This window comes from Poromitra crassiceps (genome assembly GCF_964638095.1).
Source record: "Poromitra crassiceps genome assembly, chromosome: 4".
NCBI lineage: Eukaryota > Metazoa > Chordata > Actinopteri > Beryciformes > Melamphaidae > Poromitra > Poromitra crassiceps.
Window position 1 is genome coordinate 40,673,982 of NC_139626.1, and position 27,924 is coordinate 40,701,905.

General features: G+C 42.1%; 1 protein-coding gene across 1 annotated transcript; it reads left to right on the plus strand.

Moving 5' to 3' along the window:
• On the plus strand, nt 1-27,889 carry LOC310775032 (intelectin-like). The gene is made up of 8 exons (XM_083635109.1): nt 1-94; nt 228-287; nt 6,848-6,898; nt 9,345-9,592; nt 9,736-9,894; nt 26,347-26,470; nt 26,828-26,931; nt 27,113-27,889. Exons 2-8 carry the CDS (start codon nt 230-232, stop codon nt 27,257-27,259), a joined length of 891 nt encoding a protein of 296 aa, XP_083491235.1. The 5' UTR covers nt 1-94; nt 228-229; the 3' UTR covers nt 27,260-27,889.
• The last annotated feature ends 35 nt before the right edge of the window (nt 27,890-27,924 follow it).

The following is a 27,924-nucleotide window of genomic DNA, read 5'->3' on the forward strand; positions in this document are numbered from 1 at the left end:
TTCCTTTTCCCTCATTCTTCATCCATCAGAGAACAGTACAGTCTAGTGAGAAGAAGAGCTGCTTTGTCTTTCTCTGTGTATCACATTTGGCCAGGTAAGTCACAAGAAATGGTTCCTAAACCAAGTTAATCCAATTGCTTTTAACAAATGGATGTTTAGCATAGGCAGTATTGAAACATCTAAAACTTGTGTCAGAATGTTGTAACTGATTTTGTTGGTCTCCTCAGTCATGGAAAGATGGACCATTCTTCTTGTTATCCTTCCCCTGGTTGTTCACCATGTGTCAGGTATGGCATTAACCTACAGTTCCTCTACCTATAATAACTTCGTCTGCTCTCCTGTTTAATCACTAAAATTATTTGTTTGATAAACACATTATAAAAGCAGCCTACTGTACCTGTTGGAGCTATTGGTTGTTTTGGTGGTATTTAATAATAAACATTTATTTTGTTATTTTGTTTTGTAGAATAATATTGCTAAATTGGGTTGAGTAGTATTAGTATAATTATTTGGTTAATTTGAGCACTTAAGCTTTTATTTTGAAGGTGCTGGCAGCTGGGGTGCATGCAGGTGAACTTACTTATATGGGCATACAGGTAGACTCAGTCAAGGCACCGGGAGGGGTTTATGGTTTTTTACCAGGGCAAGAGAGGCGGCAATCTTTTGTTTGTCTGTTTGCTTGGAAAATGGTGAATAAATCAACAGAAACGCTATGCCTGCCTGGACAATTGACTTATTTTTCCCTGCGTAAGATATGATTCATTCCTGGTGCCAGTGGCTTTGATTTTGAACATGTTTAGTTTTTTCTTTATTCTTTATTGTTTAACAAAGGACAAATAGCCACTACACAAGTAAAAAACCACCCTTAAAGAAATGCATTTTGTTGATGGACTTTGGACTTTGATGGATTTGAAGTTTGGATCACTCACCTGTGAAAGAAAGAGGACTTTTGGACAAGACAAAAGACACGTCTGGAGAGCCACGGGCCTACATACAAAATCTATCCGACAGCATCGGTATGTGAACAAATTAACTCGGGAGGCTGTATAAGAAAACGGCTACACTATTGGAGTGTTTTGAGTGATTGTCATACTGGATGAATATTGGAAGTTTTAATTGTCGGACTTTGGATCATGATGTGCATATTGCACAATACCTCCCTGGAGCACAGCAATTGTTTCATTCACAAAATCTTGGATCTTGACTGTGCCCGTGCAACATAAGATATAAGAAAATAATGTTTCCCTGTATTTTCTCTGCTGCAAAGAAAGAGTGTGGGAAGTCAATCAGACTTAAAGCTTGTGAGACAAAGGAGACAAAATGGCTGACATGTCAGGCTGACACTGCACTAAATGCCAGTAAGGAGATAATTCCTGATGATGCATCAAAAGAGAAGAGTGACAGTCAGTCTGTGCTCTCAAAACGGAGTACTAAGTTGACGGAAAAAGGCTTGGCATTCTATGTAAAAATGAGTCAAGAAAAGAGGACTTTTGCATGCAAACAAGCCAAGAAGAACATGGAGCAACTGCGTGTCTTGATGGAATCCACTGACAATGTTAAATCTGTGCAATCTGTTGGATAAATTCATTAATTGCTATGAGGAGGCTAAGGACGTGCATGAATGTTTCATGAGTCAGAATCTGCCGGAGGATGAAATTGAAAGGCAAAATAAATATTTTCATGTGAAAATGACCATGTTTCATAATTTTACTGAAGATGTAAAGATGTGGTTATCTGATGTTGGCCAGCCATATGTGGAATCAAATGCTGCTATTGGACCTCCTGACATTAACCTCCAGTCACATGTGCAATCAAATGCTGATATTGGATCTGACATTAACCTTCTGTCACATGTGCCATCAAAGGACAATGATATTGAATCTCCTGACAATGACAATGATACTGGACTTCCTGGTAACTTAGTGTGTGATGATGAGATTAGCCCTGAGGACAGTGCTTCAAATATTTCAATGGGAAATCACACCAGATCTTACATATCCAGAACGTCATCTACATCTTCTGCAAGGATAAAGGCAGAAGCTGATAAAGCAGCACTTATGGAGCGCATGGCTGCATTACAAAAGAACCATTTATTGGAAGCCAAAGAGGAGGAACTAAGAAAGGAAAAGGAACAGTTTGCTCTGGAAACCGAACTGGCTGTAACCAATGCTAAACTTCATGTCCTTGAAATAAATTCAAAGTGTGGTTCTAAAAGATCTGACGGAATGAACTCATATCTTGAGAGAAGTGGTCAAAGGACAAGCCGACTGAATCCTCATGCTGATCATTTTGTTCCAGGAAAAGTAAAGTCTGTTGTCAGTGGATCTCACCCTAAGGCCCAGGCTGTGACTGTTAGGCCTAAACAAGCTGCATTAACACAAACTCACATCAGGCCAGTGATGAGTAACCACCAAGTACAAATGACTCAAGTGGTTCATGATGCTCAACAAACAGGCCGTCAATCCCATCTGAACCTAGCACACAATGACACCCAGAATGATATTGTGAATATTATGCAACGTCAGAATGATATCACTGCATTGTTGGTTCAGCAAAATCTAGCATCTGCTCTGCCAATGAGAAATATCCCTGTGTTTGATGGTGACCCCCTTCAGTTTCAATCCTTCATAAGAGCCTTTGAAAATTGTGTGGAAGGAAAAACTGACAACTTGAGTGACTGCTTGACATTCTTGGAGCAGTACACTAGGGGGCAGCCAAGAGATCTTATTAAGAGTTGTCAACATCTTCCCTCTGCTCAGGGATACCTAAGAGCTAAATCTCTTCTTGCTGAACATTTTGGCAATGAGCACAAAATTGCTTCTGCTTACATGGACAAGATTCTCAACTGGCCCCTCATTAAAGCAGAAGATGTTCAAGCACTGCAATCATTTTCTCTGTTTCTTCGAGGCTGCTCCAATTTAACACAACAAATCATGTACATGAAGGAGTTGGACATGCCATCTAACCTCAGAAACATTGTGATGAAACTTCCTTATAAACTAAGGGAAAAATGGAGAAATGTTGCATGTGATCTGCAGGAGCAAAGGGGATCCAGACCAGTGTTCACTGACCTTGTGACCTTTGTTGAGAAACAAGTTAAAATTGCTTCTGACCCACTTTTTGGTAATATTCAAGATGTACAAGCTACCAGTCACAGTAAAGTCTCCAATGTCAGTCATGCAAAGCAAAGGAGAAGTGGAAGCACATTTGCCACCAGTGTCACAGTGAAGGATATGAATAAAATGTACACTGATAATAAGTCCTCTTCTGCCCAAAGCAACATCAAATGTTTATTTTGTCAACAAAACACTCACTCACTGGATAAATGCTCACAATTCAAGTTGAAGCTGCAACGGGACAAGATAAATTTCATAAAGGAAAATGGAATTTGTTTTGGTTGCTTAAAGGTTGGTCACACAAGCAAAGACTGTAGGAGTCGTTTGGATTGCAGTGTGTGTCATCTGAAGCATCCATCAGTCCTCCACATTGAGGAAAAGGATAAAAGTACATCCTTTAAAGCAGCACAAGAATCTGTGAGCCCTCCACTGAATGTTTCACCTGGACAGTCTCAGACATGTGGTCATATTGGGGCCGGTGACGAGGACAAATTAAGATGCTGTCTTCTCCATTGTTGCAGTTAAAGTGAAAAGCCAGATGAGTAATACAGTTGTGCACACATATGCCTTTCTGGATCCTGGGAGTTCAGGTACATTCTGCACTGTTGATTTGGCAAAGAGACTTGGGCTAAGAGGCAAACCAGCCAACATTTTGTTGAGAACAATGGATCAAAAGAAGATTGTAAGCACCACCATACTGTCTGGTTTGGAAGTATCTGGCATGGAAACAAATGATTTTATTGAGTTGCCTAACATCATAACTCAAAAGACTATGCCAGTGTCAGGGTTGAACATTCCACAGCAGGAGGATGTTGCAAAATGGCCTTATTTGAGCAACATAAAGCTTCATGATGTTGATGCAGAGGTTGATTTACTCATTGGAACCGACGCACCAAAAGTGATGGAGCCTTGGGAGCTGATTAACAGCCAAGGTAAAGGACCTTACGCAGTCAGAACAAGAGTCGGCTGGGTAATCAATGGACCACTTCGTGGTGGAGACGGCAGAGTTAAGACTGGCTGCTCTGTTGTTACAACAAATCGAATTTCTGTGGAACATCTGGAAGAAATGCTCATCAAACAATACAATCATGATTTTAATGAAAGAACATCGGATGAGCAATTGGAAATGTCAAGAGAGGACATTAAATTCATGAAGACAGTGGAAGGTACAACAGAGCTGAAAAATGGACATTATTGTATTGATTTGCCTTTTAGAGAAGAAGATCCTGTTTTGCCAAATAATCTTTCTGTCGCAGAACAGCGCCTCCAAGGCCTGAAGAGGAAATTTGACAGGAATGTGAAGTACAAGGAGGAGTACACCTCATTTCTCAGTGACATGTTGGTCCAAGGCTATGCTGAAATAGTACCCACTGATCAGTTAAAGCAAGATGATGGAAAAGTGTGGTACATCCCCCATCACGGAGTACATCACCCCACCAAGGGAAAGCTAAGGGTTGTGTTTGACTGTGGCGCCACATATAAAGGAACATCACTGAACCACCAGCTCTTGCAGGGCCCAGATTTCACCAACTCTCTTATCGGGGTCCTCATTCGATTCAGGAAAGAGCCTGTGGCAGTCATGGCTGACATCCATGCCATGTTTCATCAAGTACAAGTGCCTGATAAACATGTGAACTTCCTTCGCTTTCTTTGGTGGCCTCATGGCAATACTGAGCTAGAACCAGTGGAACATCAAATGAGGGTACACCTGTTTGGAGCTGTATCGTCCCCAAGTTGTGCCAATTATGCCTTGAGGAGAACTGCAGAGGACAATGCATCTGATTTTCCTCCTGAAGTCATCAGCACAGTCAACCATAACTTCTATGTGGATGACTGCCTGAAGTCTACAGCCACAGAGGGAGATGCAATTCAGATTGTAAAGAACTTGACTGCACTCTGTGACAAAGGTGGATTCAGTCTCCAAAAATGGGTGACAAACAGCCGCTCTGTGTTGATGTCTATCCCAGTTGACATCAGAGCGACAGAGATGAAGGAACTGGACTTGGACACAGACCAGCTTCCTATGGAAAGAGCGCTTGGACAGCAGGTATTGGATGATGAGGGCCTGCTGACGCTGTTTTGTGAGGTGGAGGCAATACTGAACGACAGACCCATCACAAAGGTCTCTGATGACCCTAATGACCTTGAGGCCCTCACGCCAAACCATATTCTTCTGTTAAAGGGAAAACCCATCTTTCCACCAGGACTCTTTGAACGGAGTGATCTGTACATCAGAAGAAAATGGAAGCAAGTACCCAAGAGATCTTTTGGAAAAGATGGACATCTGAATACTTACTTGTGATGCAGGAACGTCAAAAATGGGCTCGGCCAAGAAGAAGCTTCTCTCCAGGAGATGTTGTTATTGTGGCTGATCCTACAGCTCCAAGAGGATCCTGGATGATGGGCCGAGTGCTGAGCACCAAGTCTGACTCGAAAGGATTAGTCCGATCTGTGTGCCTCCAAACTAAGTCCAGTGTCTTGGAGAGACCTGTAACAAAGATCTGCTTGCTCCTGGAGGCCACAGTCTAAGATCATTAACATTTATTCTTTCTTTTTCTCTTTCTATCCTGTCTTCCCTCTTATTTGTTTCTTCCAGGCAAACCACGTGAAGAAGACAAGAATCTATGTAGGGACAGAGTACAGATAAAGAGAATAGCTCCCCTATAGAAATAAAAGTAATTGTGGGTTTACACTTTTCACAATTAGGGGCCGGAGTGTTGGAGCTATTGGTTGTTTTGGTGGTATTTAATAATAAACATTTATTTTGTTATTTTGTTTTGTAGAATAATATTGCTAAATTGGGTTGAGTAGTATTAGTATAATTATTTGGTTAATTTGAGCACTTAAGCTTTTATTTTGAAGGTGCTGGCAGCTGGGGTGCATGCAGGTGAACTTACTTATATGGGCATACAGGTAGACTCAGTCAAGGCACCGGGAGGGGTTTATGGTTTTTTACCAGGGCAAGAGAGGCGGCAATCTTTTGTTTGTCTGTTTGCTTGGAAAATGGTGAATAAATCAACAGAAACGCTATGCCTGCCTGGACAATTGACTTATTTTTCCCTGCGTAAGATATGATTCATTCCTGGTGCCAGTGGCTTTGATTTTGAACATGTTTAGTTTTTTGTTTATTCTTTATTGTTTAACAAAGGACAAATAGCCACTACAGTACCTTTAAGATTGAACTGACAACGGTGGCGCAGTCGGTAGCGCTGTCGCCTCACAGTCAGAAGGTCCTGGGTTCGATTCTCGCCTGGGACACTGTGGGCGCTGTGGTTGTGTTCCCCCCCATATCTTCAGTGCCTACTGCCCAGGTGGGTTATCTCGTCGTAAGGGCCTTTCTCTCTGTGTGGAGTTTGCATGTTCTCCCCGTGCTCCCCCAGATGGTTCCTCCGTATATAACCCCCCCACTAAAAACATGCAGAAGATCAGATCGTCATCGTCATCCGACCAGTGACGACAACATCCGAAGTTGGTCCCCGGGAGGCTGTACGAGAAAGCGACCACTGCTCCTGGCCTGCCCCCCCAGAGGAAAGGACATGACTGGATGGGTTAAATGCAGAGGACACTTTTCACCGGCCACCGTCAGCATGAGTGTGTTGTGGCCGCATGCATGTATTGTGGTGTTCGTGTGACAATAAAAGACGGGCTTGTCCGTTACGAGAGACAAACACTAATACATCTGGTGGTGATGCTAGAATACCATGAATCAGAATCTGATATTTTCTGTGCAGGTGCTGTGGCCAGAAGCTGCAAACAACTAAGAGATTATGATGTTAACACAGGTGAGTTGGTGTCCACAGCAGTGCAACCTCAGTAATGTCATGTTGCATTGTTATTATTTAGGTCATTGTTATTATTTAGGTGATCTTGATCAAATCCATTTTAGATTAGATTAGATTAGATTAGATTAGATTAGATTAGCCTTTCTTGTCTCCCTTAGGAGAACTTTGTCTTGGGCATTTGAGAGAACATACAGTAGGTATGTACCTAATGTTAGGTATTGCCAGTGTTGGGCAAGTTACTTTCAAAATGTAATATACTACATATTACTAGTTACTTTCATTTGAAAGTAATACGTTACTTTACAATATTACTTTCTGTGTAGAGTAACTCATTACTTATTACACTACTTTTGCATTACTTTTACCAAAACAACAGCAGCAGCAGAATTACATCGCCACCACGGAACCATCCCGAAAATTATTTAAACCGCCTTGAAGTCAGTGTAAACAATCCAAAATTCTAAATGTTATTCTTTTCCTTTGTTATTGTCATCTGTAGTGGTTATTTGCATAAAAACACAAAGTTTTTAGAATTAGAAAAGTATTGTATCTTTTTTTAAATATGTGCTTTGATTTAATAAAATGTAACTCAATTTGTAACTTGAGTTACTTGACAAAGTAACTGGTATAATATTACTGAAATCCTATAAGTAATAAGTTATATTACTGAGTTACTGCTAAAAGTAATATATTACATGTAATATGTTACTTTTGTAATGAGTTACCCCCAACACTGGGTATTGCACAGATGCTCTACAATACATCATCTCTTACTGTAGTTTGAGTGGAACAAAATAAAATGTATACCTGTCATAGTCGGCCTTTCCATCGGGAGCACCAGGACAAATCCTGGTGGGCCGGTGGGCTGGTGGGCCGCTTGCAGAAAAAAAGGGGGGAATATTGGTTGAGACAGTGAACCCCAGCGGACCACTTTGGGAATGCACCATCCCCACAGGATTACTCCTGTGGAAATAGTATAGAAGCTAGTAGAAGTGAGTGACTAAGCTAATAACCATAACAGCACATAATTGACAAAAATCTCTAAATAAACATACAGTATTTACCCTAATGAGAAAAGGAGCAAATATTGATGGTTAAAACTGAATAATGAGATCACAACAGACTAATGTTAATTTAAAATTAGATATTCCTCTAAATTTGGCTTCAAACGACGAACATTTTAGAAAAACAGCCAAAAAGTTTCAGCTGTGAGCTAAGGTTGCTGTCAAAGTTTTCAGCGTCGACCTTTGGTCGTCGACGAATGTTGTCCCCTCCAAATTTTGGCTCTTGTGTTTGTGCGTCGATGGGGGCGGGGTTGTGGAGTATCCACGCCACGGGCTGGTTGAGGTGGGCTGGTCTGCGTAGGAAAGTCCAAGGCTGTTTTTTTAGTCCCAGTCCGACCCTGATACCTGTTCATTTTACAGTTTGGTAACCTGTACCTTCTGCCTCACGGCAGCACCTCATACTCTGTGTGAAGCAGGTTTTGTAACCTGTACCCAGGTGCGGACTGCATAATCGGGCACGTCGGGCAAATGCCCGGTGGCCTAGCTGGCCTGGCCTGGCCTGGCCTGAAAAAAATAATAATAATAAAAAATGTGGTGCTCGCAGTCAGGCCACTCACTGAACAGCAGGCCAGGCGCCGCCTACTGGTTTACTAGTGGTTTTATTACTTTATTCAGGGTTAAAGTGGGTGCATCTCATTGTAAAATTGGACTCGGCCCAAATTGGGCTTCAAACGGCCCAAATTGGGCTTCAAACGGCCCAAATCTGGCTACAAACGACCCAAATTGGGCTTCAAATGTCCCAAATCTGGCTTCAAATGGCCCAAATTGGGCTTCAAACAGCCCAAATTGGGCTTCAAACGGCCCAAATCTGGCTACAAACGACCCAAATTGGGCTTCAAATGGCCCAAATCTGGCTTCAAATGGCCCAAATTGGGCTTCAAACGGCCCAAATTTTTCGCCGGCACGCGCGTCGGCGTGTATCGGCCTGGCCTGCTTGGTATCTAATGCCCGGCCTGAATTAGGATCCCAGTCCGCCCCTGCCTGTACCTTCTGCCTGCTGGCAGCAGCTCATACTCTGTATGAAGGATGTGGTTTGGTGACCTGTACCTTCTGCATGAAAGCAGCAGCTCATACTCTGTATGAAGGATGTGGTTTGGTAACCTGTACCTTCTGCATGAAAGCAGCAGCTCATACTCTGTATGAAGGATGTGGTTTGGTGACCTGTACCTTCTGCCTGAAAGCAGCAGTTCATACTCTGTATGAAGGATGTGGTTTGGGTCGCAGGTGATTTTAAGGCCCTGCTTCCTCGATGTCTCCTTGAAAATCTCCTGGAGAGAAGATGGGAGCTGCATGCCAATGATTTTAGCAGCCCTCCTGATTAGGTTTTGGAGTTGTGATTGGTACTAGACATTGTCATGACACTCGTGTCTTCCTTCATTTAGATGGGTTGTACTACCTGGCCACTGCTAATGGCATATTCTACCAGACTTTCTGTGACATGACCACTGCAGGCGGTGGCTGGACCCTGGTGGCGAGCGTACATGAGAACAACATGTATGGCAAATGTACAGTGGGTGACCGCTGGTCCAGCCAGCAGGGGAACAACGTTAATCTGCCAGGAGGAGATGGAAACTGGGCCAACAGAAACATCTTTGGAACGGCCGAAGGTGCCACCTCTGATGACTTCAAGGTGGGCTGAAGATGGTTCCTGACTATACTGATTCTACTGACTGACAACCATCGTTCACGAGAAAAACATCAATGCTTTAAAGTCCAGTTGAAATAAATTACTACACAGGCATTGTTGCTTCACTTGTTCCCTTTCTTTCCCAGAATCCTGGCTACTATGACTTATCTGCAAGTGATATGTCAGTGTGGCATGTTCCCAACAACAGCCCACTGGAGAACTGGACAAGCTCAGCCATCTTACGATACCACACAGCCAGCAGCTTCTTACCCACATATGGGGGGAACCTCTTTGGACTCTTTTCAGTAAGATCTACTGTGCCTTAATACATTCTGCACTTGGGTTATGTATGTAACCAGTAGCCTACAAGAAAGATGTTCCTATCCAAATGTATTCCGGCTCATTCCCTCTTCCTTAAAGTGATAATACAGAAGATTTTCATCTAAATAAATGTCTGTTAAGTCACTATTTATCTGATAGTGACTTAACACAATGGTGATTGAGCGTATGGCCCATTGATGGAAGCCTTTGCATTTTCAGTATTGCAGCATTTATGAACTTGGTGTCTGTGGTGACACAGGGTGGGCGGAGCTAACACAATAGACTCACTCTGTAGGTTACTGTAGGTTCACAGGGTGGGCGGAGCTAACACAATAGACTCACTCTGTAGGTTACTGTAGGTTCACAGGGTGGGCGGAGCTAACACAACAGACTCACTCTGTAGGTTACTGTAGGTTCACAGGGTGGGCGGAGCTAACACAACAGACTCACTCTGTAGGTTACTGTAGGTTCACAGGGTGGGCGGAGCTAACACAATAGACTCACTCTGTAGGTTACTGTAGGTTCACAGGGTGGGCGGAGCTAACACAATAGACTCACTCTGTAGGTTACTGTAGGTTCACAGGGTGGGCGGAGCTAACACAATAGACTCACTCTGTAGGTTACTGTAGGTTCACAGGGTGGGCAGAGCTAACACAATAGACTCACTCTGTAGGTTACTGTAGGTTCACAGGGTGGGCGGAGCTACCCCAATAGACTCAATCTGTAGATTACTGTAGGTTCCTGACAACTCTTATGTGAAGGATAACAAGCTACTTTTTTCGGGTCTCCGCTAGCATTACGGGTGGTTACTATGGCTGAACAAACTGAGTAATGTCACATAATAACAGTTTGGATCTCACCTGCAATTACCACTCATCGCCAATAGGTGTCACCCAAGAGAACAAAACTGAAATCTTCCTTATTATCACTTTAAAGGATGAACTGTTGAGTCGACTTGCAAGGCTTGAGCTTAACAGGGAGTGAACAGGGATTTAAATCAGGCAAATATTTCATTCTCACCAATCAGAATGACTCACATGAAACATTTGATCATATGACTCTCGTTCATTTGCATTTCACCTCTCAGACGAGACAGGACACTGCTTTCAAGTCTGAAATTTACCTAACATTGGTAGGAAGATGAACATTTAACTTTTTCACCAACTGGGTGCTGCTAGATAGATGTCACTAGGTTGACTGTACATTACAGTACAGTACAGTATAGTACAGTACAGTACAGTAAGTACAGTACAGTGGAGTACAGGTTAGTTAAGTGTTGATAGTAAGGTTTTTGAATCCCAACAGCCTCACAGTGCTGTTGTGTTTCTGACTTGGATTGGGGTTGTTTTGGTTCATCAAAACATTAAAAATCCTTAAAATGGGAAGCTCCAGGACTGTTGTATGGACTAACAAACCTTACTTTCTACTGGTATCGGGGGTGAGTAGATAATGACTGAATTTTCATTTCAGGGTGAACTATTCCTTTATAATGCAGGGTTGCTATTCTTTTGAGCAGGCCTGGAGCCAGTAATAACCTACAAGCTTTCTTTTTTGAATATGCATCCCAGCTGATTTTACAGCATTTATTTTACAGCACTTAACTGGTAAAAGCACTACATTTAAAATGTTATTTGCAGTACCATTAGTTTAATGATTGAATGTATAATGTTTCACTGTGTTTCCTGTAGGAAAATAGCACTAACATTCATTTTCTGCAATTCCAAGCGTTACCCAGTGAGGAACAATGAAGGATCTGCACTCACGGATAATGGACCATCCTTCCCTATCATATATGATCATGGAGATGCAGACACCACAAGAATGTTTTATGGACCTGGTCCAAGAGGTAATAGTATTTAAAATGAGCATGTTGTGTGTACTAGCAGATAGTCTATGTGCTGCTCTTGTCTTCTGCTGTGATCTTGGTACAATATAGAGTGTACTAATGCACAGTATGTGCAGGTTTCTGTGCTCATGTGATCTGTCCAGTGAAAGCTCTTTGCATCTATCTAGCTTCAATCATCTTTATTTACACTAACTTGACACATGCAGGACCTAGACTGATTGATCGACTAATCTATCAATCTATTTATCTATTTATTTATTGCTTCTCCTTTAGGTGAGTTTACCCCAGGCTACATCAGCTTCAGAGCTATCAACAATGAACGGTCGGCCACTGCCATCTGCTCTGGGATCAGACCAACAGGCATCCATGTTGAACATGTGAGAGTCGATTTATGTGACTACCGTACTTTGATGCAGTACGTCAGTAATTGCAGATATTACAACAAAGAAGTATTCCACGGTTAGGTTACTGCAGAACTAATGTTAGACAGAGGAAAGTCTTCATGGGTGTCACAAGTATACCAACACAAGTCTCTATGGTTTTTATTTTTTACTATTTTTTTTATATAGTACTGTATTGGTGGAGGAGGACACTTCCCTGAAGGTGCACCAAGACAATGTGGAGACTTCACTGCCTTTGACTGGGATGGCTATGGGACCAACACAGGTTACAGTGCATCCAGGGAAATGACTGAGGCAGCTGTACTGCTCTTCTATCGCTGATGTTTCCTCATCTTCTTTGCATCTCTGAGCTGGGTGCCTCTGTATCACCATGCAGTATGGCCAGGTTTACATCTGTCTTAGTTTCTAAGTTGGAATGATAATCACCAGACAACACTGATAGCGTCTACAATAATACTATCATATTAGCATTGTGTATAGTTTACTAGGCTTACATTATCAACATGATTATATCTTCTATCTTCCTGCACTTTATTAAAATGTGCCAGTCAGTTATATCATTCACTCATTGATATACACGCCCCCTTCGTTCATTCCTTGTCCAATCACTGTCTCCCACGGTTTCCCTCTTTCTGGACTATACCCAATCAGCTAATTCCCCTGGTTTTTCTGCTGGCCAATCAACTGAATGAGTTGTATAAAAGTTCCCATGTATCTTGTTGTGTTGTAACTCACCTATGTGCCGTCACCTCTCAGTTGCTGAAACCTTGTTGAAAGCAATGTTTTGCCCCACCTCCTCCCCTGATCACCACCAATGTCATTAGTTTCTAAGTTGGAATGATAACTCCAGACAACACTGATAGCGTCTATATTAATAATAGTATCATATTACCATTGTGTGCACTGTCTATAGTACACTAGCTAGTTAGTTACTTTACTTTATACTTTATTTGTTCCTGGGGGGGATTTGTCATGGGCAAGTACACCGTTGCTTTGTATAAAACAATAATCGTATCATAGGGTAGAAGCATTTGAGATAGTAGTGCATAGGGCTTCATACAAGACCAAAAACAGATAACGCATAACAAGGACCTTTACAGTGACAACATGGAGGCTCTAACGTTTTGTAGGGTTTAGCAACTTAATGGAGGCTGGAACAAAGGAAAGCTTCAAGCGGTTTGTGTTGCACTTTGGCACCCGGAGTCTCCTGCCTGATGGCAGAGTTTCATATTCAGAGAAGAGGGGGTCTCGTCAGTCTGCAGTGATTTTTGTTGCTTGTTTGATTACTGCTCGCTCACAGAGTTTTTGTATGGGCTCATATTCTTTCTTACCTATTATTTTTATTTTCATGGCCGCCTTGTGCATGCTGGCCAGCCTGCTTCTCAGTTGAACAGTAAGGTTACCAAACCATGCTGTTAGTCCATATCTGATCACACTCTCTAGACTCGCCCGGTAGAACAGCAACATGATGTGGCTGCTCACTCCGTACAACCTCAGCCGTTTTAAAAAACAAAGCCTCTGCTGCAGTTTGTTGCACGGTTTGTCAATGTGTGTTTTCCAGCAGAGAAGATTATCTATGTGTACACCTACATTTTTAGAGGAGTTATTACCTGTTTTTTGATGACCACTGACTCATGGTCAGTTATTTGCCTTGGTCGTCTAAGCTTATAATTATCAACTGTATTCTTTCCTGTCTATCTTCCTGCACTTTATTAAAATGTACTGTGCTTGTACTGATTTCATTTTCAGTACACTAGTAAACCCTTTGACGTACCTTTTCACCACATGATAATATATTGTAGCTTGTCGAGTTAGATTCAATTGAAATCATAAAATAAAACGAAATTTCTGACAGCATAATATGAAAATATATTACAATATTGATCTGCGTAATATCCGTTACATGACTAAAAGAAATTGGAAAGATCCCAATAAACTGAATTAACCCTATTAGCCCAGGGGTGAATAGGGGTGTTCTGTCGCATAGACAGACATAGCCCAAATAGATCAGGATTTCATCTCAACCATAAGGCCTGTATGTGCACATGAAAATATAGACTACAATATTGATCTGTTTAATATCCATAACATGACTAAAATAAATGTTGCTTATATATATATATATATATATATATATATATATATATATGCAACATTTCATATAAATGTAATGGATATTAAACAGATCAATATTGTTGTACAATATTTATCTGTTTAATATCCATTACATGATTAAAATAAATGTTGCTTGTTTAATATCCATTACATGATTAAAATAAATGTTGCTTATATATATATATATATATATATATATATATATATATATATATATATATGTGTGTGTGTGTGTGTGTGTGTGTGTGTGTGTGTGTGTGTGTGTGTGTCACGACCCCCAGTCTAGGGGGTCGTAGCCCTCAGCAATACCTGATGTTACCTCCTTGGCTGGCACTGCTGGACCCTACACAAAGAGTAGCATCTCATTCCTGTAACACACAAAGATAACAAAACATGACTTTACAATTATCTTAACATACACCAAATGCATGAAAACAACCAGACAGAATGAGCTGGTGTGCGAATGAGAGTGTACTGGTCTCACACTCCAGTACAACTCTGCTGCCATGTTGAAATGAGGTGCCTCTTGTAGGCAGAGTGATGTAGCTGTGCTCCAATCAGCAGCAATGCCTACTCATTCACCAAATCAACTGCACCTGGAGATGAATGAAACCAAAGACACAACGCCGACAAGATAATGACCCGCTACGCGGAAATATGGCATGGAAATGTGGTCCTGCCCCCCTGACGAAGATTAAACGATGCGTCGTAACAATATATATATATATATATATATATATATATATATATATATATATATATATATATATATATATATATATATAATGATTATTAATGTTCATCTTTTTAAGAGATGGTGGAATTACATTATGTTAATACAGGCTGTCTTGTGTATTATCATGCCTCTTGATCCCATGATTAGACAATAGAGATGAATAAATTATGAATGCCAATTTATTTTAAATTTATATGCTTTTGCCACTTTAAGGTGGTTGATCTTAAACTCAAGAGTGTTTATGCTTGTTTTATTACAGCTAATTCTAATCACTATTTATTAACTAATTAAATTCTTAATTGTTTCTCATATTTTTCAAATATGGCTAAAAAATCCTGCTACCTTCTCATAGCTTCAGTTAGACATTTAAGAGAAATAAATGTGTCAAGGACGAGACATTGGATATACAATAAGATCTCTTCTATGTATCATACTTCTCAGATTTGTCTCATAAAAGTCTCTGAATGCGCTCATGTTCGTCTCTTTACTTTCTCAAATATTGCTAAAATGATTATCTCAATTCAATTTCATTTGTCTCAGAGAAGTCTCCCAGTAATAAGTCTCTTTTTCATCTTATAAAGATACAATTGGGAGTGCTGCATTGGGTCAAGGAGACATCAATATAAAATGGCAGAGTAAAAATCAGGTGCTCTTCCAGGATCGGGCATACATAGATATAAGATAAAAAAAAGAGGTAGCTGTCCAGTGTGGTTGCAGGAAGTTCCCCAGGTGTTGAATGGAGCAAAGAAAGACATCCGAGGCACTCTGAATAATATTAAAAATCCTTTATTCTAAACGGGGATACCAACGCGTTTCGACTCAAAGAGTCTTCATCAGGGTAATGGGAACAATCACATACAGGTGCTGTATTTAAAGCCCACTGAGGGGTCATGTGGTGGAGTCACATGGGAGTGATGTAACAACCCCTTTAAAGGAGACACCAGACGATATGATCCCACATAGTCAACATAGGAGACAGAAGGAGATTTAAAAAAATGGAAAAGGTGTCTTTCCCAATCTAACCAGAAGAGGTCACATAACAAGGTCACACTTTTCATAATAAAAACAATGGCATTGAGTTACCAAAAAATGCATGGATCAAATGACAACGCAGTGGATTGAGTCATGAATGTATGATTCTATTAATCAAAGAGAGGGCACAACATAGTTTAAATCACAGTAGAGTTAAGGCCTATTTTAGGCACAGCACAGTTAAGGCATCATAGTTTAAGGCACAGCACAGTTAAGGCAGAGAGAGTTGAAAAAGTAAATTGTTATGTGACCTCTTCTGGTTGTTCCTTCTGTCTCCTATGTTGACTATGTGGGATCATATCGTCTGGTGTCTCCTTTAAAGGGGTTGTTACATCACTCCCATGTGACTCCACCACATGACCCCTCAGTGGGCTTTAAATACAGCACCTGTATGTGATTGTTCCCATTATCCTGATGAAGACTCTTTGAGTCGAAACGCGTTGGTATCCCCGTTTAGAATAAAGGATTTTTAATATTATTCAGAGTGCCTCGGATGTCTTTCTTTGCTCCATTCAACACCTGTGGAACTTCCTGCAACCACACTGGACAGCTACCTCTCTTTTTCATCTTGATTAAATGATCACCGATTGCTACAAAAATATAGAAGGTACCAGTTAGTCTCAATAGATCAAGAGGAACAACAGATGAGCAACAGATTTGTTTTATTTATTTATTTATTTTTGCTAGTCTAGCACTACTGTATGGTAATTCATACTGCAACAACACATGGACACCTGACCAAAGGAACCTTTGCTCAGCTATGGTCTGATGAGTCACCTTTCACCCTTTTCCCTGCATGTGGATGCATTGTGCTTAAAGCAGGTGAAATCTAAAGGATGCCTTCAACTCACATTGTTGCTAAATGTTAAACATATATAACAGTAAGTGTATTTGCAGCAGCCATGGGAGTCATTAGCCTTTTTCACTTCACACCCAATTCACCCATTTTGTGTCTAAAAGGCAGGAAGTAACACAGGTACAAGCAAAACAGTAACGAGGGCCCCGGCACTGGATGGAGAGAGAGAGAGAGAGAGGTGAGGAAATCCAGCGCACACCAGGTTGTTAGAATAGACTTATTTTATTTAAGTTTTTTTTTTTTTACAATCACATGTTCAGACACATTTATTTACCTGGATCAGGCTCCAGAATGGTCACAATGAAACCACAGAATATATATATGTGAGGTCAGGTTTATCAGGTTATATATATGTGTGTGTGTGTGTGTGTGTGTGTGTGTGTGTGTGTGTGTGTGTGTGTGTGTGTGTGTGTGTGTGTGTGTGTGTGTGTGTGTGTGTGTGTGTGTGTGTGTGTGTGTTTGTGTGTGTGTGTATATATATATTTCAATCATGAGAGGCCAGTCGGTAAGATTTAACAAGCGGCTTTATTTTGCAAATGGCAAGCATGGCAACTACTTTGGCATATGACTCCCTTGCCAGTTGGCGCTCCTCTTGAGGTGAGAGGAGGGCATCTGAATAGGCTAGGATAGAGAATCATCCCCGTGTGTAATTCTTTGGGAGTCAAGACTCGTTGGTGGTGGACTGGGGAGGTGGGTGGGCCAAACGACAGCTTCAGAGGAGATGATGAACAGCCGTGATGCCAGCTGCTGCTATGATCCACCAGAGAGGGAGGTGACGTAGAACCCTCGCTATATGTACTAGGATGAACTGACGTCATAACTGATGTCATACTTGCACTTGACTGACGTCACGGACTGATCAGGTTATGCAAATCTGGCGGCCTTCTGATTGAAATTTGGTATGAAACAAATTTCATATATATATATATATATATACACACAGGATATATATTTTAGATTTTTTTTAGGGATCGTGGAATCACATTATGTTAATAATAAATAATAATAAATATAATAATAATAATAAATATTAACTAATTAAATCCTTAATTGTTTCTCATATTTTTCAAATATGGCTCAAAAATCATGCTACCTTCTCATAGCTTCAGTTGGACATTTAAGATAAATAACTGAGTCAAGGACGAGACATTGGATATACAATAATAAGATCTCGTCTAAGGATCATACTTGTCAGATTTGTCTCATGAAAGTCTCAGAATGATCTCATGTTCATCTCTTTACTTTCTCAAATATTACTAAAATTATTATCTCAATTCAATTTCATTTGTCTCAAAAAAGTCTTCCAGTAATAAGTCTCTTTTTCATCTTGAATAAATTATCACAGAATGATACAAAAATTAGAAGGTTCCAGTTAGTCTCAAGGATCAAGATGAACAACAGATGAGCAACATATTTTATGCTATGAGGACAGTCTAGCCCTACTGTACAGTAGCCCAGGAGTAGCCTAGTTAAACCCAGCCCCCACGTGACCTGCTCTCTCAGTTCCCAGTCACTAGCGTCACACACCTAGTGACTGAGAACAGGTCTGAGAGCAGGTCACGTGGGGGATGGGTTTACCCAGGCTAGCCCAGGAGGGGCTGTTTGAGAGTTTACTATAGTACCGTATGTTGTTTGATAATTCATACTGCCTCCAAGTACAACACATGGACACCTGGTCAGGTGTGCATGTGTTGTACGGAACCTTACTTACAGCAGGTGAAATCTAAAGGATGCCTTCAACTCACATTGTTGCAAAAATGTTAAACATAGAATAACAGTAACAGTATTTGCAGCAGCCATGGGAGTCATTAGCCTTTTTCACTTCCCACCCAATTCACCCATTCTCTGTGTCTAAAAGGCAGGAAGTAACACAGGTACAAGCAAAACAGTAACGAAGGCCCTGCATTGGATCACCAAAAGGATTCGAAATTGAAAACCCTCATTAATATTCTGCTTGCACCTGTGTTACTTCCTGCCTCTTAGACACAAATTCGGCGAATTGCGTCTGATGATTGCTCTGTGTTTTTATAAGGGCCAAAGAAGAATGCCTCCTACTAAACACATTCAAGAATGGTTTCATGGGCAGAAAGTTGAAGTGCAACTGCTTCCATGGTCTCCCAAATCACCAGATCAGTAATCTCCTTGCAGTAATCTCCTTGTTGGCACTTTCTAAAGTGCAGAAAATTATAGAGAGAGAGAGAGAGAGAGAGAGAGAGAGAGAGAGAGAGAGAGAGAGAGAGAGAGAGAGAGAGAGAGAGAGAGAGAACCAACCAAAGAGTACCTGATGACTGGATACTGTTTTCTTTCTTCCTCATGCCATTTCCACATCAAAACTTGGAATGAAGAAGAGTTGGCTATCAACTCCACCCGTTTAGATGAAGCTGTATGTCCTCTAGCCTGATAACCTGAGAACCTGACCTCACATTCTGCTTCGCTCTACATACAGCGAAACAGAAATTGAGGTCACATTATCAAGATGTTTTTTCCCAGGCTGTACTTCCTCTACTCTCTGCCAAAATGGCCCCCAGCCATAGGTTGCTGACACCTGCCCTAATACGTTTGTTCGGGAGCCAAATGCATTGATGCAAAAGATAGTGTTTATCGGGTTACGGTTTTATATAGTCGTCAACTTGTCAGCAACTTGGAAATGTTTCACTGAAGTATGTGGAGTATGACAAACAGATGGATCACTGTGTTTGTGAGCTTTCACTGAAAGTGTCACCATTGCTGGCCACTCAATGTGTTGGTTGGCTATAAAGGAGGAGGTGGGACAACACATCATGCCACATTTGCCTTTTCCCTCATTCTTCATCCATCAGAGAACAGTACAGTCTAGTGAGAAGAAGAGCTGCTTTGTCTTTCTCTGTGTATCACATTTGGCCAGGTAAGTCAGAAGAAATGGTCCCTAAACTAAGTTAATCCAATTGCTTTTAACAAATGGATGTTTAGCATAGGCAGTATTGAAACATCTAAAACTTGTGTCAGAATGTTGTAACTGATTTTGTTGGTCTCCTCAGTCATGGAAAGATGGACCATTCTTCTTGTTATCTTTCCCCTGGTTGTTCACCATGTGTCAGGTATGGCATTAACCTACAGTTCCTCTACCTATAATAACTTATTTGATACTGTCTGCTCTCCTGTTTAATCACTAAAATTATTTGTTTGATAAATACATTATAAAAACAGCCTACTGTACCTTTAAGACTGAGCTGACAAAGACTTATACATGTGGTGGTGATGCTATAAATTCATGAATCAGAAGCTGATCTTTTCTGTGCAGGTGTTGTGCCCAGAAGCTGCAAACAACTAAGAGATTATGGTGTTAACACAGGTGAGTTGGTGTCCACAGCAGTTTTGGGCAACCTCAGTATTGTGATGTTGCATTGTTATTATTTAGGTAATCTTGATCAAATCCATTTTAGATTATTAGATTAGATTAAATTAGATTATTAGATTAGATTAGATTAGATTAGATTAGATTAGATTAGATTAAATTAAATTAGATTAGATTAGATTAGATTAGATTAGATTAGATTAGATTAGATTAGAGTAGCCTTTCTTGTCTCGCTTAGGAGAAATTTGTCTTGGGCATTCGAGAGAACATACAGTAGGTGATGTCATAGCACACATAAACACCCAGTGCATGTACAATCAAAATTAACATTCAATACCGATATCCCTATACATCAAAAACATACACACCAAGAATATTACCTAATATTGCACAATGCCCTGTACAAAAGAAAATGTTACCCCTCCCCCCAAGAAATAGGTTTGATGATCAAATGAAAAGTTAAATATTGCACCGATGCCCTAGTAAATATTGCATAATAAACTGGAATAGGTATTGCACAGATGCTCTACAATACATCATCTCTTACTGTATTTTGATTGACAGTGGAACAAAAGAAAATGTATACCTGCCATAGTCGGCCTGGCTATCGGGAGCACCGGGACAAATCCTGGTGGGCCGCTTGCAGAAAAAAAAAAAAAAATTGAGACAGTGAACCCCAGCGGGCCACTTTGGGAATTACTCCTGAGGATTCCTCCTTTGGAAATAGTGTAGAAGCTAGTAGAAGTGAGTGACTAAGCTAATAACCATAACAGCACATATAATTGACAAAAATCTCCAAATAAACATACAGTATTTACCCTAATGAGAAAAGGAGCTAAAATTGATGGTTAAAACTGAATAATGACATCACAACAGTCTAATGTTAATTTAAAATTAAATATTCCTCTAAATCTGGCTTCAAACGACCAACATTGTAGAAAAACAGGCACTGGCACTGAGCTAAGGTTGCTGTGAAAACAAATCTGTGTAGACCTTTGGTCGTCGCCGAATGTTGCCCCCTCCGAATTTTGGCTTGCTCTTGTGTTTGTGCGTCGATGGGGGCGGGGTTGTGGAGTATCCGCGCCGCGGGCTGGTTGAGGTGGGCTGGTCCTGGTAGGAAAGTCCAAGGCCATTTTTTTGTCCCAGTCCGACCCTGATACCTGTTCATCTTACAGTTTGGTAACCTGTACCTTCTGCCTGATGGCAGCAGCTCATACTCTGTATGAAGGATGTGGTTTGGGTCGCAGGTGATTTTAAGGCCCTGCTTCCTCGCTGTCTCCTCGAAAATCTCCTGGAGATAAGATGGGGGCTGCATGCCAATGATTTTAACAGCCCTCCTGATTAGGTTTTGGAGTTGTGATTGCTACTAGACATTGTCATGACACTCCTCTGTCTTCCTTCATTTAGATGGGTTGTACTACCTGGCCACTGCTAATGGCATATTCTACCAGACCTTCTGTGACATGACCACTGCAGGTGGTGGCTGGACCCTGGTGGCGAGCGTACATGAGAACAACATGTATGGCAAATGTACACTGGGTGACCGCTGGTCCAGCCAGCAGGGGGACAACGTTAATCTACCAGGAGGAGATGGAAACTGGGCCAACAGAAACGTCTTTGGAACAGTCGAAAGTGCCACCTCTGATGACTTCAAGGTGGGCTACAATAGATGGTTCCTGACTATACTGATTCTACTGACTGACAAACATCATTCACGAGAAAAACATCAATGCTTTAAAGTCCAGTTGAAATAAATTACTACACAGGGATGGTTGCTTCACTTGTTCCCTTTCTTTCCCAGAATCCTGGCTACTATGACTTATCTGCAAGTGATATGTCAGTGTGGCATGTTCCCAACAACAGCCCACTGGAGAACTGGACAAGCTCAGCCATCTTACGATACCACACAAACAGCAGCTTCTTACTCGCAGATGGGGGGAACCTCTTTGGACTCTTTTCAGTAAGATCTACTGTGCCTCAATACATTCTGCACTTGGGTTATGTATGTAACCAGTAGCCTACTGTCAGGATCGGTGTTGGACATGTGGATCTATTCGCGGGTAGTTGATGAAGCTGGGGTGTTGTGGAACTTGATGGCTGGGGCTGCACTGTTCGAGGTTTTGGGAACGGTTGCAGAGATTGCAGAGATTTGTATGATCCTTGATGAGAATTTAGATTATGAATCACTGGCGAGGACCTGCAGGAACAGGCCCTTATAGATGTGAATATGACATCACCTGTGTTATGACATCACCAGCGAAAGGCATGAAAGACGCTTATGAATCATGACATCATCAGTGATTGATGACATCATAGTAGGAATGACGACGTCAAAGTAGGAATGATGACGTCATCCTAACAGTACCCTCCCCTCAACGGACGTCACCTGGCGTCCAATGGGGCCATCAAGGATGGCATCTGGGAGACAAAAAATCCGTAGGTTCTGGTGGAGGTGCTCTTCCGCAGGTGGTTAGACGCAGGTGGTTAGGCCCCAAAAGGGGTGTAAGAGAGTGAGGTGCTCTTCAGCAGGTGGTTAGATGCAGGTGGTTAGGCCCCAAAGGGGGTGTAAGAGAGTGAGGTGCTCTTCAGCAGGTGGTTAGATGCAGGTGGTCAGACCCCAAAGGGGGTGTAGGACAGTGGGGGTGCTCCTCCCTAATACAGGATATCGAAGCCATAGATGGACCGATACGTAGATAGAACTTCCACCGGGTCCGGTGGATCCTCTGGGGCCGGCCATCCCCCGGGGCACGATCCAAACACGGGGGGCTGGAGACCATCAAAAGGGTCAAATGCCGCCGTCTCCGAAGGCAGAGCCGCAGGGGGATCTGACACAGCGAGGCCTGCCCTCCCGACCTGTAGTTTGGGGAGGTCACCCACCGTCTCCTCCTTTAAACGCCTCTTATTTCTTCTTGCTCTTGACCGAGGGCTGACGACACTACGGGAGCCTCCCAGCATGAGGCTGGAACCTACGTGTTGGTCAGGGACAGGAATTGGCTGCTGCTGGGGTACGGGTTCAGGCTCGGCGAGGGGAAGGTCCACAGGTTGTGCCTCAGGTACGGGTTCAGACTCGGCGAGGGGCAGGTCCATAGGTTGTGCCTCAGGGCCAGCAGACTCGGAGGCCCCCTGCGGGGGGACGGAGCCGATCTGCAGGCAGCGATTGAACTTCCCCATGAGACGATCGACAGTCCTCTCCAACTCCCTAACCCTCTTGGAGACACACTGCCACTCCTGGGTCCTACAGGGAACGCTACCCAACCGTACAGATTTCTTGGCTGGACACGTAGAGTCTTGGTCCACTGAGAGTACCACGGGCCGGCGAGCGGTGGGACCAATTACTGGACGCCGGGAGCAGGAGGAGAGGTAATGCCCGGCTCGACCACAGTACAGGCAGCTCCGGGTGTCCAAACGGCGCTGCCTCTCCTCTGGTGTGATGCGAACCCTGCCGGTCAGATCACGGTACAGATGGCTGCTGGGACTCAAATGTGGGTGCCCCTGCTCTGGAATGACGCGAACTCCCCCCCAGAATATGCCCTTAGCAGCTGGGGGCGGCCGAGAGGCAGAGCTAGAAGCAACGGCCGCTGTGGACGGGGGAGTAGCAGGTCTGGAAACCTCCGGAACGGCGGTGCGCTCGAAAGCTGGGGCAGGAGGGGCAGAAGGCTGCGGAATGGCACCCTGGGGGCCTAGCCCGTCGAGACGATCTAGCCGGCCAATCAAGAGGGCGTGCCGATCAGCGGCTTCGGAAGCCAGAGCCTGGATTGCTTTTTCCTGGTGGGCAATCAGGCGTCTTGACTCAAGTGCGAGGTCTCGCAGAGGCTGCGGAATGACACCCTGGGGGCCTAGCCCTTCGAGACGATCTAGCCGGCCAATCAAGAGGGCGTGCCGATCAGCGGCTTCGGAAGCCAGAGCCTGGATTACTCTTTCCTGCTGGGCAGAGCTAGAAGCAGCTTGAGCAATCAGCTCAAGTATTGTTTCAAGCCCCTGTCGGGTGGCCGAAGGCAGGTCTCGCACCCACCAAGGGTCTTCCTCCTTGATCGGTGGAAATCTATCAGCTAAATCCATTTCTGAGTGATTCATACTGTCAGGATCGGTGTTGGACATGTGGATCTATTCGCGGGTAGTTGATGAAGCTGGGGTGTTGTGGAACTTGATGGCTGGGGCTGCACTGTTCGAGGTTTTGGGAACGGTTGCAGAGATTGCAGAGATTGGTATGATCCTTGATGAGAATTTAGATTATGAATCACTGGCGAGGACCTGCAGGAACAGGCCCTTATAGATGTGAATATGACATCACCTGTGTTATGACATCACCAGCGAAAGGCATGAAAGACGCTTATGAATCATGACATCATCAGTGATTGATGACATCATAGTAGGAATGACGACGTCAAAGTAGGAATGATGACGTCATCCTAACACCTACAAGAAAGATGTTCCTATCCAAATGTATTCCTGCTCTACCCTGTTCCTTAAGTGATAATACGGTAGATTTTCATCTAAATAAATGTCTGTTAAGTCACTATCTTTGATAGTGAGTTAACACAATGGTGATTGAGCGTATGGCCCATTGATGGAAGCCTTTGCATTTTCAGTATTGCAGCATTTATGAACTTGTTAAAAATTTGATAGATTAGATACTCACTCTGTAGGTTACTGTAGGTTCCTGACAACTCTTGTGTGAAGGATAACAAGCTACTTTTTTTCCGGTCTCTGCTAGCATTACGGGTGGTTACTATGGCTGAACAAACTGAGTAATGTCACATAATAACAGCTTGGATCTCACCTGCAATTACCACTCATCGCCAATAGGTGTCACACAAGAGAACAAAACTGAAATATTCCGTATTATCACTTTTAAAGGATGAACTGTTGAGTTGACTTGCAAGGCTTGAGCAGAGAGTGAACAGGGATTTAAATCAGGCAAATCTTTCATTCTCACCAATCAGAATGACTCACATGAAACATTTGATCATATGAGTCGTTAATTTGCATTTCACCTCTCAGACGAGACAGGACACTGCTTTCAAGTCTGAAATGTACCTAGAATTGGTACTAGGAAGATGAACACTTCAGCTTTTCACCAACTGGGGCACTGCTAGATAGATGTCACTAGGTTGACTGTACAGTAGAGTACAGTAAAGTAGAGTACAGTAGAGTATAGTGCAGTACAGTAGAGTACAGTACACTACAGTATTGTACAGTAGTGGAGTACAGTACAGAACAGTACAGTACTAGTGGAGTACAGTACAGTATAGTACAGTAGTGGAGTACAGTACAGAACAGAACGGTACAGTACTAGTGGAGTACAGTACAGTACAGTAGTGGAGTACAGGCTAGTTCTGTGTTGGTATAAGAATTTTGAATTCTCACAGCGCTGTTGTGTTTCTGACTTGAATTGGGGTAATTTTGATTCATCAAAATGTTCAAAATCCTTACTACTATACTGGGAACAAATGGGAAGCTCTAGGAAATGGTAGGAAGAAGAACATTTCACTTTTTCACCAACTGGACGCTGCTAGATAGATGATGTCACTAGGTTGACTGTACATTACAGTACAGTATAGTACAGTATAGTACAGTAAGTACAGTACAGTACAGTATAGTACAGTACAGTACAGTACAGTACAGTAGTAGAGTACAGGCTAGTCAAGTGTTAATAGTAAGGTTTTTGAATTCCAACAGGCTCACAGTGCTGTTGTGTTTCTGACTTGGATTGGGGTTGTTTTGGTTCATCAAAACATTAAAAAATAATTAAAATGGGAAGCTCCAGGACTGTTGTATGGACTAACAAACCTTACTTTCTACTGGCATGGGGGTGGGGGGGGGGGAGTAGATAATGACTGAATTTTCATTTCAGGGTGAACTATTCCTTTATAATGCAGGGTTGCTATTCTTTTGAGCAGGCCTGAATGGAGCCAGTAGTAACCTACAAGCTTTCTTTTTTGAATATGCATCCCCCCAGCTGATTTTACAGCATTTATTTTCGAGCACCTAAATGGTAAAAGCACTACATTTAAAAAGTAATTTGCAGTACTATTAGTTTAATAATTGAATGTGTAATGTTTCACTGTGTTTGATGTAGGAAAATAGCACTAACTTAAATTTTTTGCAATTTCAAGCATTACCCAGTGAGGTACAATGATACACTCTCGGCAGTCACGGATAATGGACCATCCTCCGCTATCATATATGATCATGGAGATGCGGACACCACACGCATGTTTTATGGACCCAATACGAGAGGTAATAGTATTTAAAATGAGCATGTTGTGTGTACTAGCAGATAGTATATGTGCTGCTCTTGTCTTCTGCTGTGATCTTGGTACAATATAGAGTGTACTAATGCACAGTATGTGCAGGTTTCTGTGCTCATGTGATCTGTCCAGTGAAAGCTCTTTACATCTATCTAGCTTCAATCATCTTTATTTACACTAACTTTACACATGCAGGACCTAGACTGATTGATCGACCAATCTATCTATCTATCTATCTATCTATCTATCTATCTATCTATCTATCTATCTATCTATCTATCTATCTATCTATCTAGCTATCTATCTATCTAGCTATTTATTTATTTATTTATTGCTTCTCCTTTAGGTGAGTTTACCCCAGGCTACATCAGCTTCAGAGCTATCAACTATGAGCGTGCAGCCACTGCCATCTGCTCTGGGATCAAACCAACAGGAGTCAATGTTGAACATGTGAGAGTTGATTTATGTGACTACTTTGATGCAGTACGTCAGTAATGGTAGATATTACAACAAAGAAGTATTCCAGGGTTAGGTTACTGCAGAACTAATGTAAGACAGAGGAAACAAGTATCACAAGTATAACAACACAAGTCTCTATGTGTTTTTATTTTTTTACTCTTTTTTAATATAGTACTGTATTGGTGGAGGAGGACACTTCCCTGCAGAGGCACAATGTGGAGACTTCACTTCCTTTGATGGGAGTGGCTATGGGACCAACCAACAATGGAGTGCATCCAGGCAAATTACTGAGGCAGCTGTACTGCTCTACTATCGCTGATGTTCCCTCATCTTCTTTGCATCTCTGAGCTGGGCCCATCTGTATCGCCATGCAATATGGCCAGGTTTACATCTGTCTTAGTTTCTAAGTTGGAATGATAATCACCAGACAACACTGATAGCGTCTACAATAATAGTATCATATTAGCATTGTGTATAGTTTACTATAGGCTTACATTATCAACATGATTCTATCTTCTATCTTCCTGCACTTTACAGTTATATCATTCACTCATTGATATACACGCCCCCTTCGTTCATTCCTTGTCCAATCACTGTCTCCCACGGTTTCCCTCTTTCTGGACTATACCCAATCAGCTAATTTCCCTCGTTTTTCTGCTGGCCAATCAACTGAATGAGTTGTATAAAAGTTCCCATGTATCTCGCTGTGTTGTAACTCACCTATGTGCCGTCACCTCTCAGTTGCTGAAACCTTGTTGAAAGCAATGTTTTGCCCCACCTCCTCCCCTGATCACCACCAATGTCATGGCTCCTGATGAATTCCCTATGGGAGGAATTCTCTATCCTATAAATCACTGACGTCCTCCGCACATCTCAGGAGGAACCGTCATCATATCATGGAGTCATAGGCCAAATCAAATTACTATCAATAAAGTTTATTTGTACCTTCTCTCTAGTCTCTCATTATTGAAAATGGGTGAATTG

Bases quoted from the DNA above. Each gene is read 5' to 3' on its own strand.
- LOC310775032 (XM_083635109.1), top strand. From the start codon at position 230: ATGGAAAGATGGACCATTCTTCTTGTTATCCTTCCCCTGGTTGTTCAC. The intron at 6,899-9,344 runs GTGAGTTGGTGT...TCCTTCATTTAG, and splicing joins AGATTATGATGTTAACACAG to ATGGGTTGTACTACCTGGCC. The intron at 9,593-9,735 runs GTGGGCTGAAGA...TTTCTTTCCCAG, and splicing joins CCACCTCTGATGACTTCAAG to AATCCTGGCTACTATGACTT.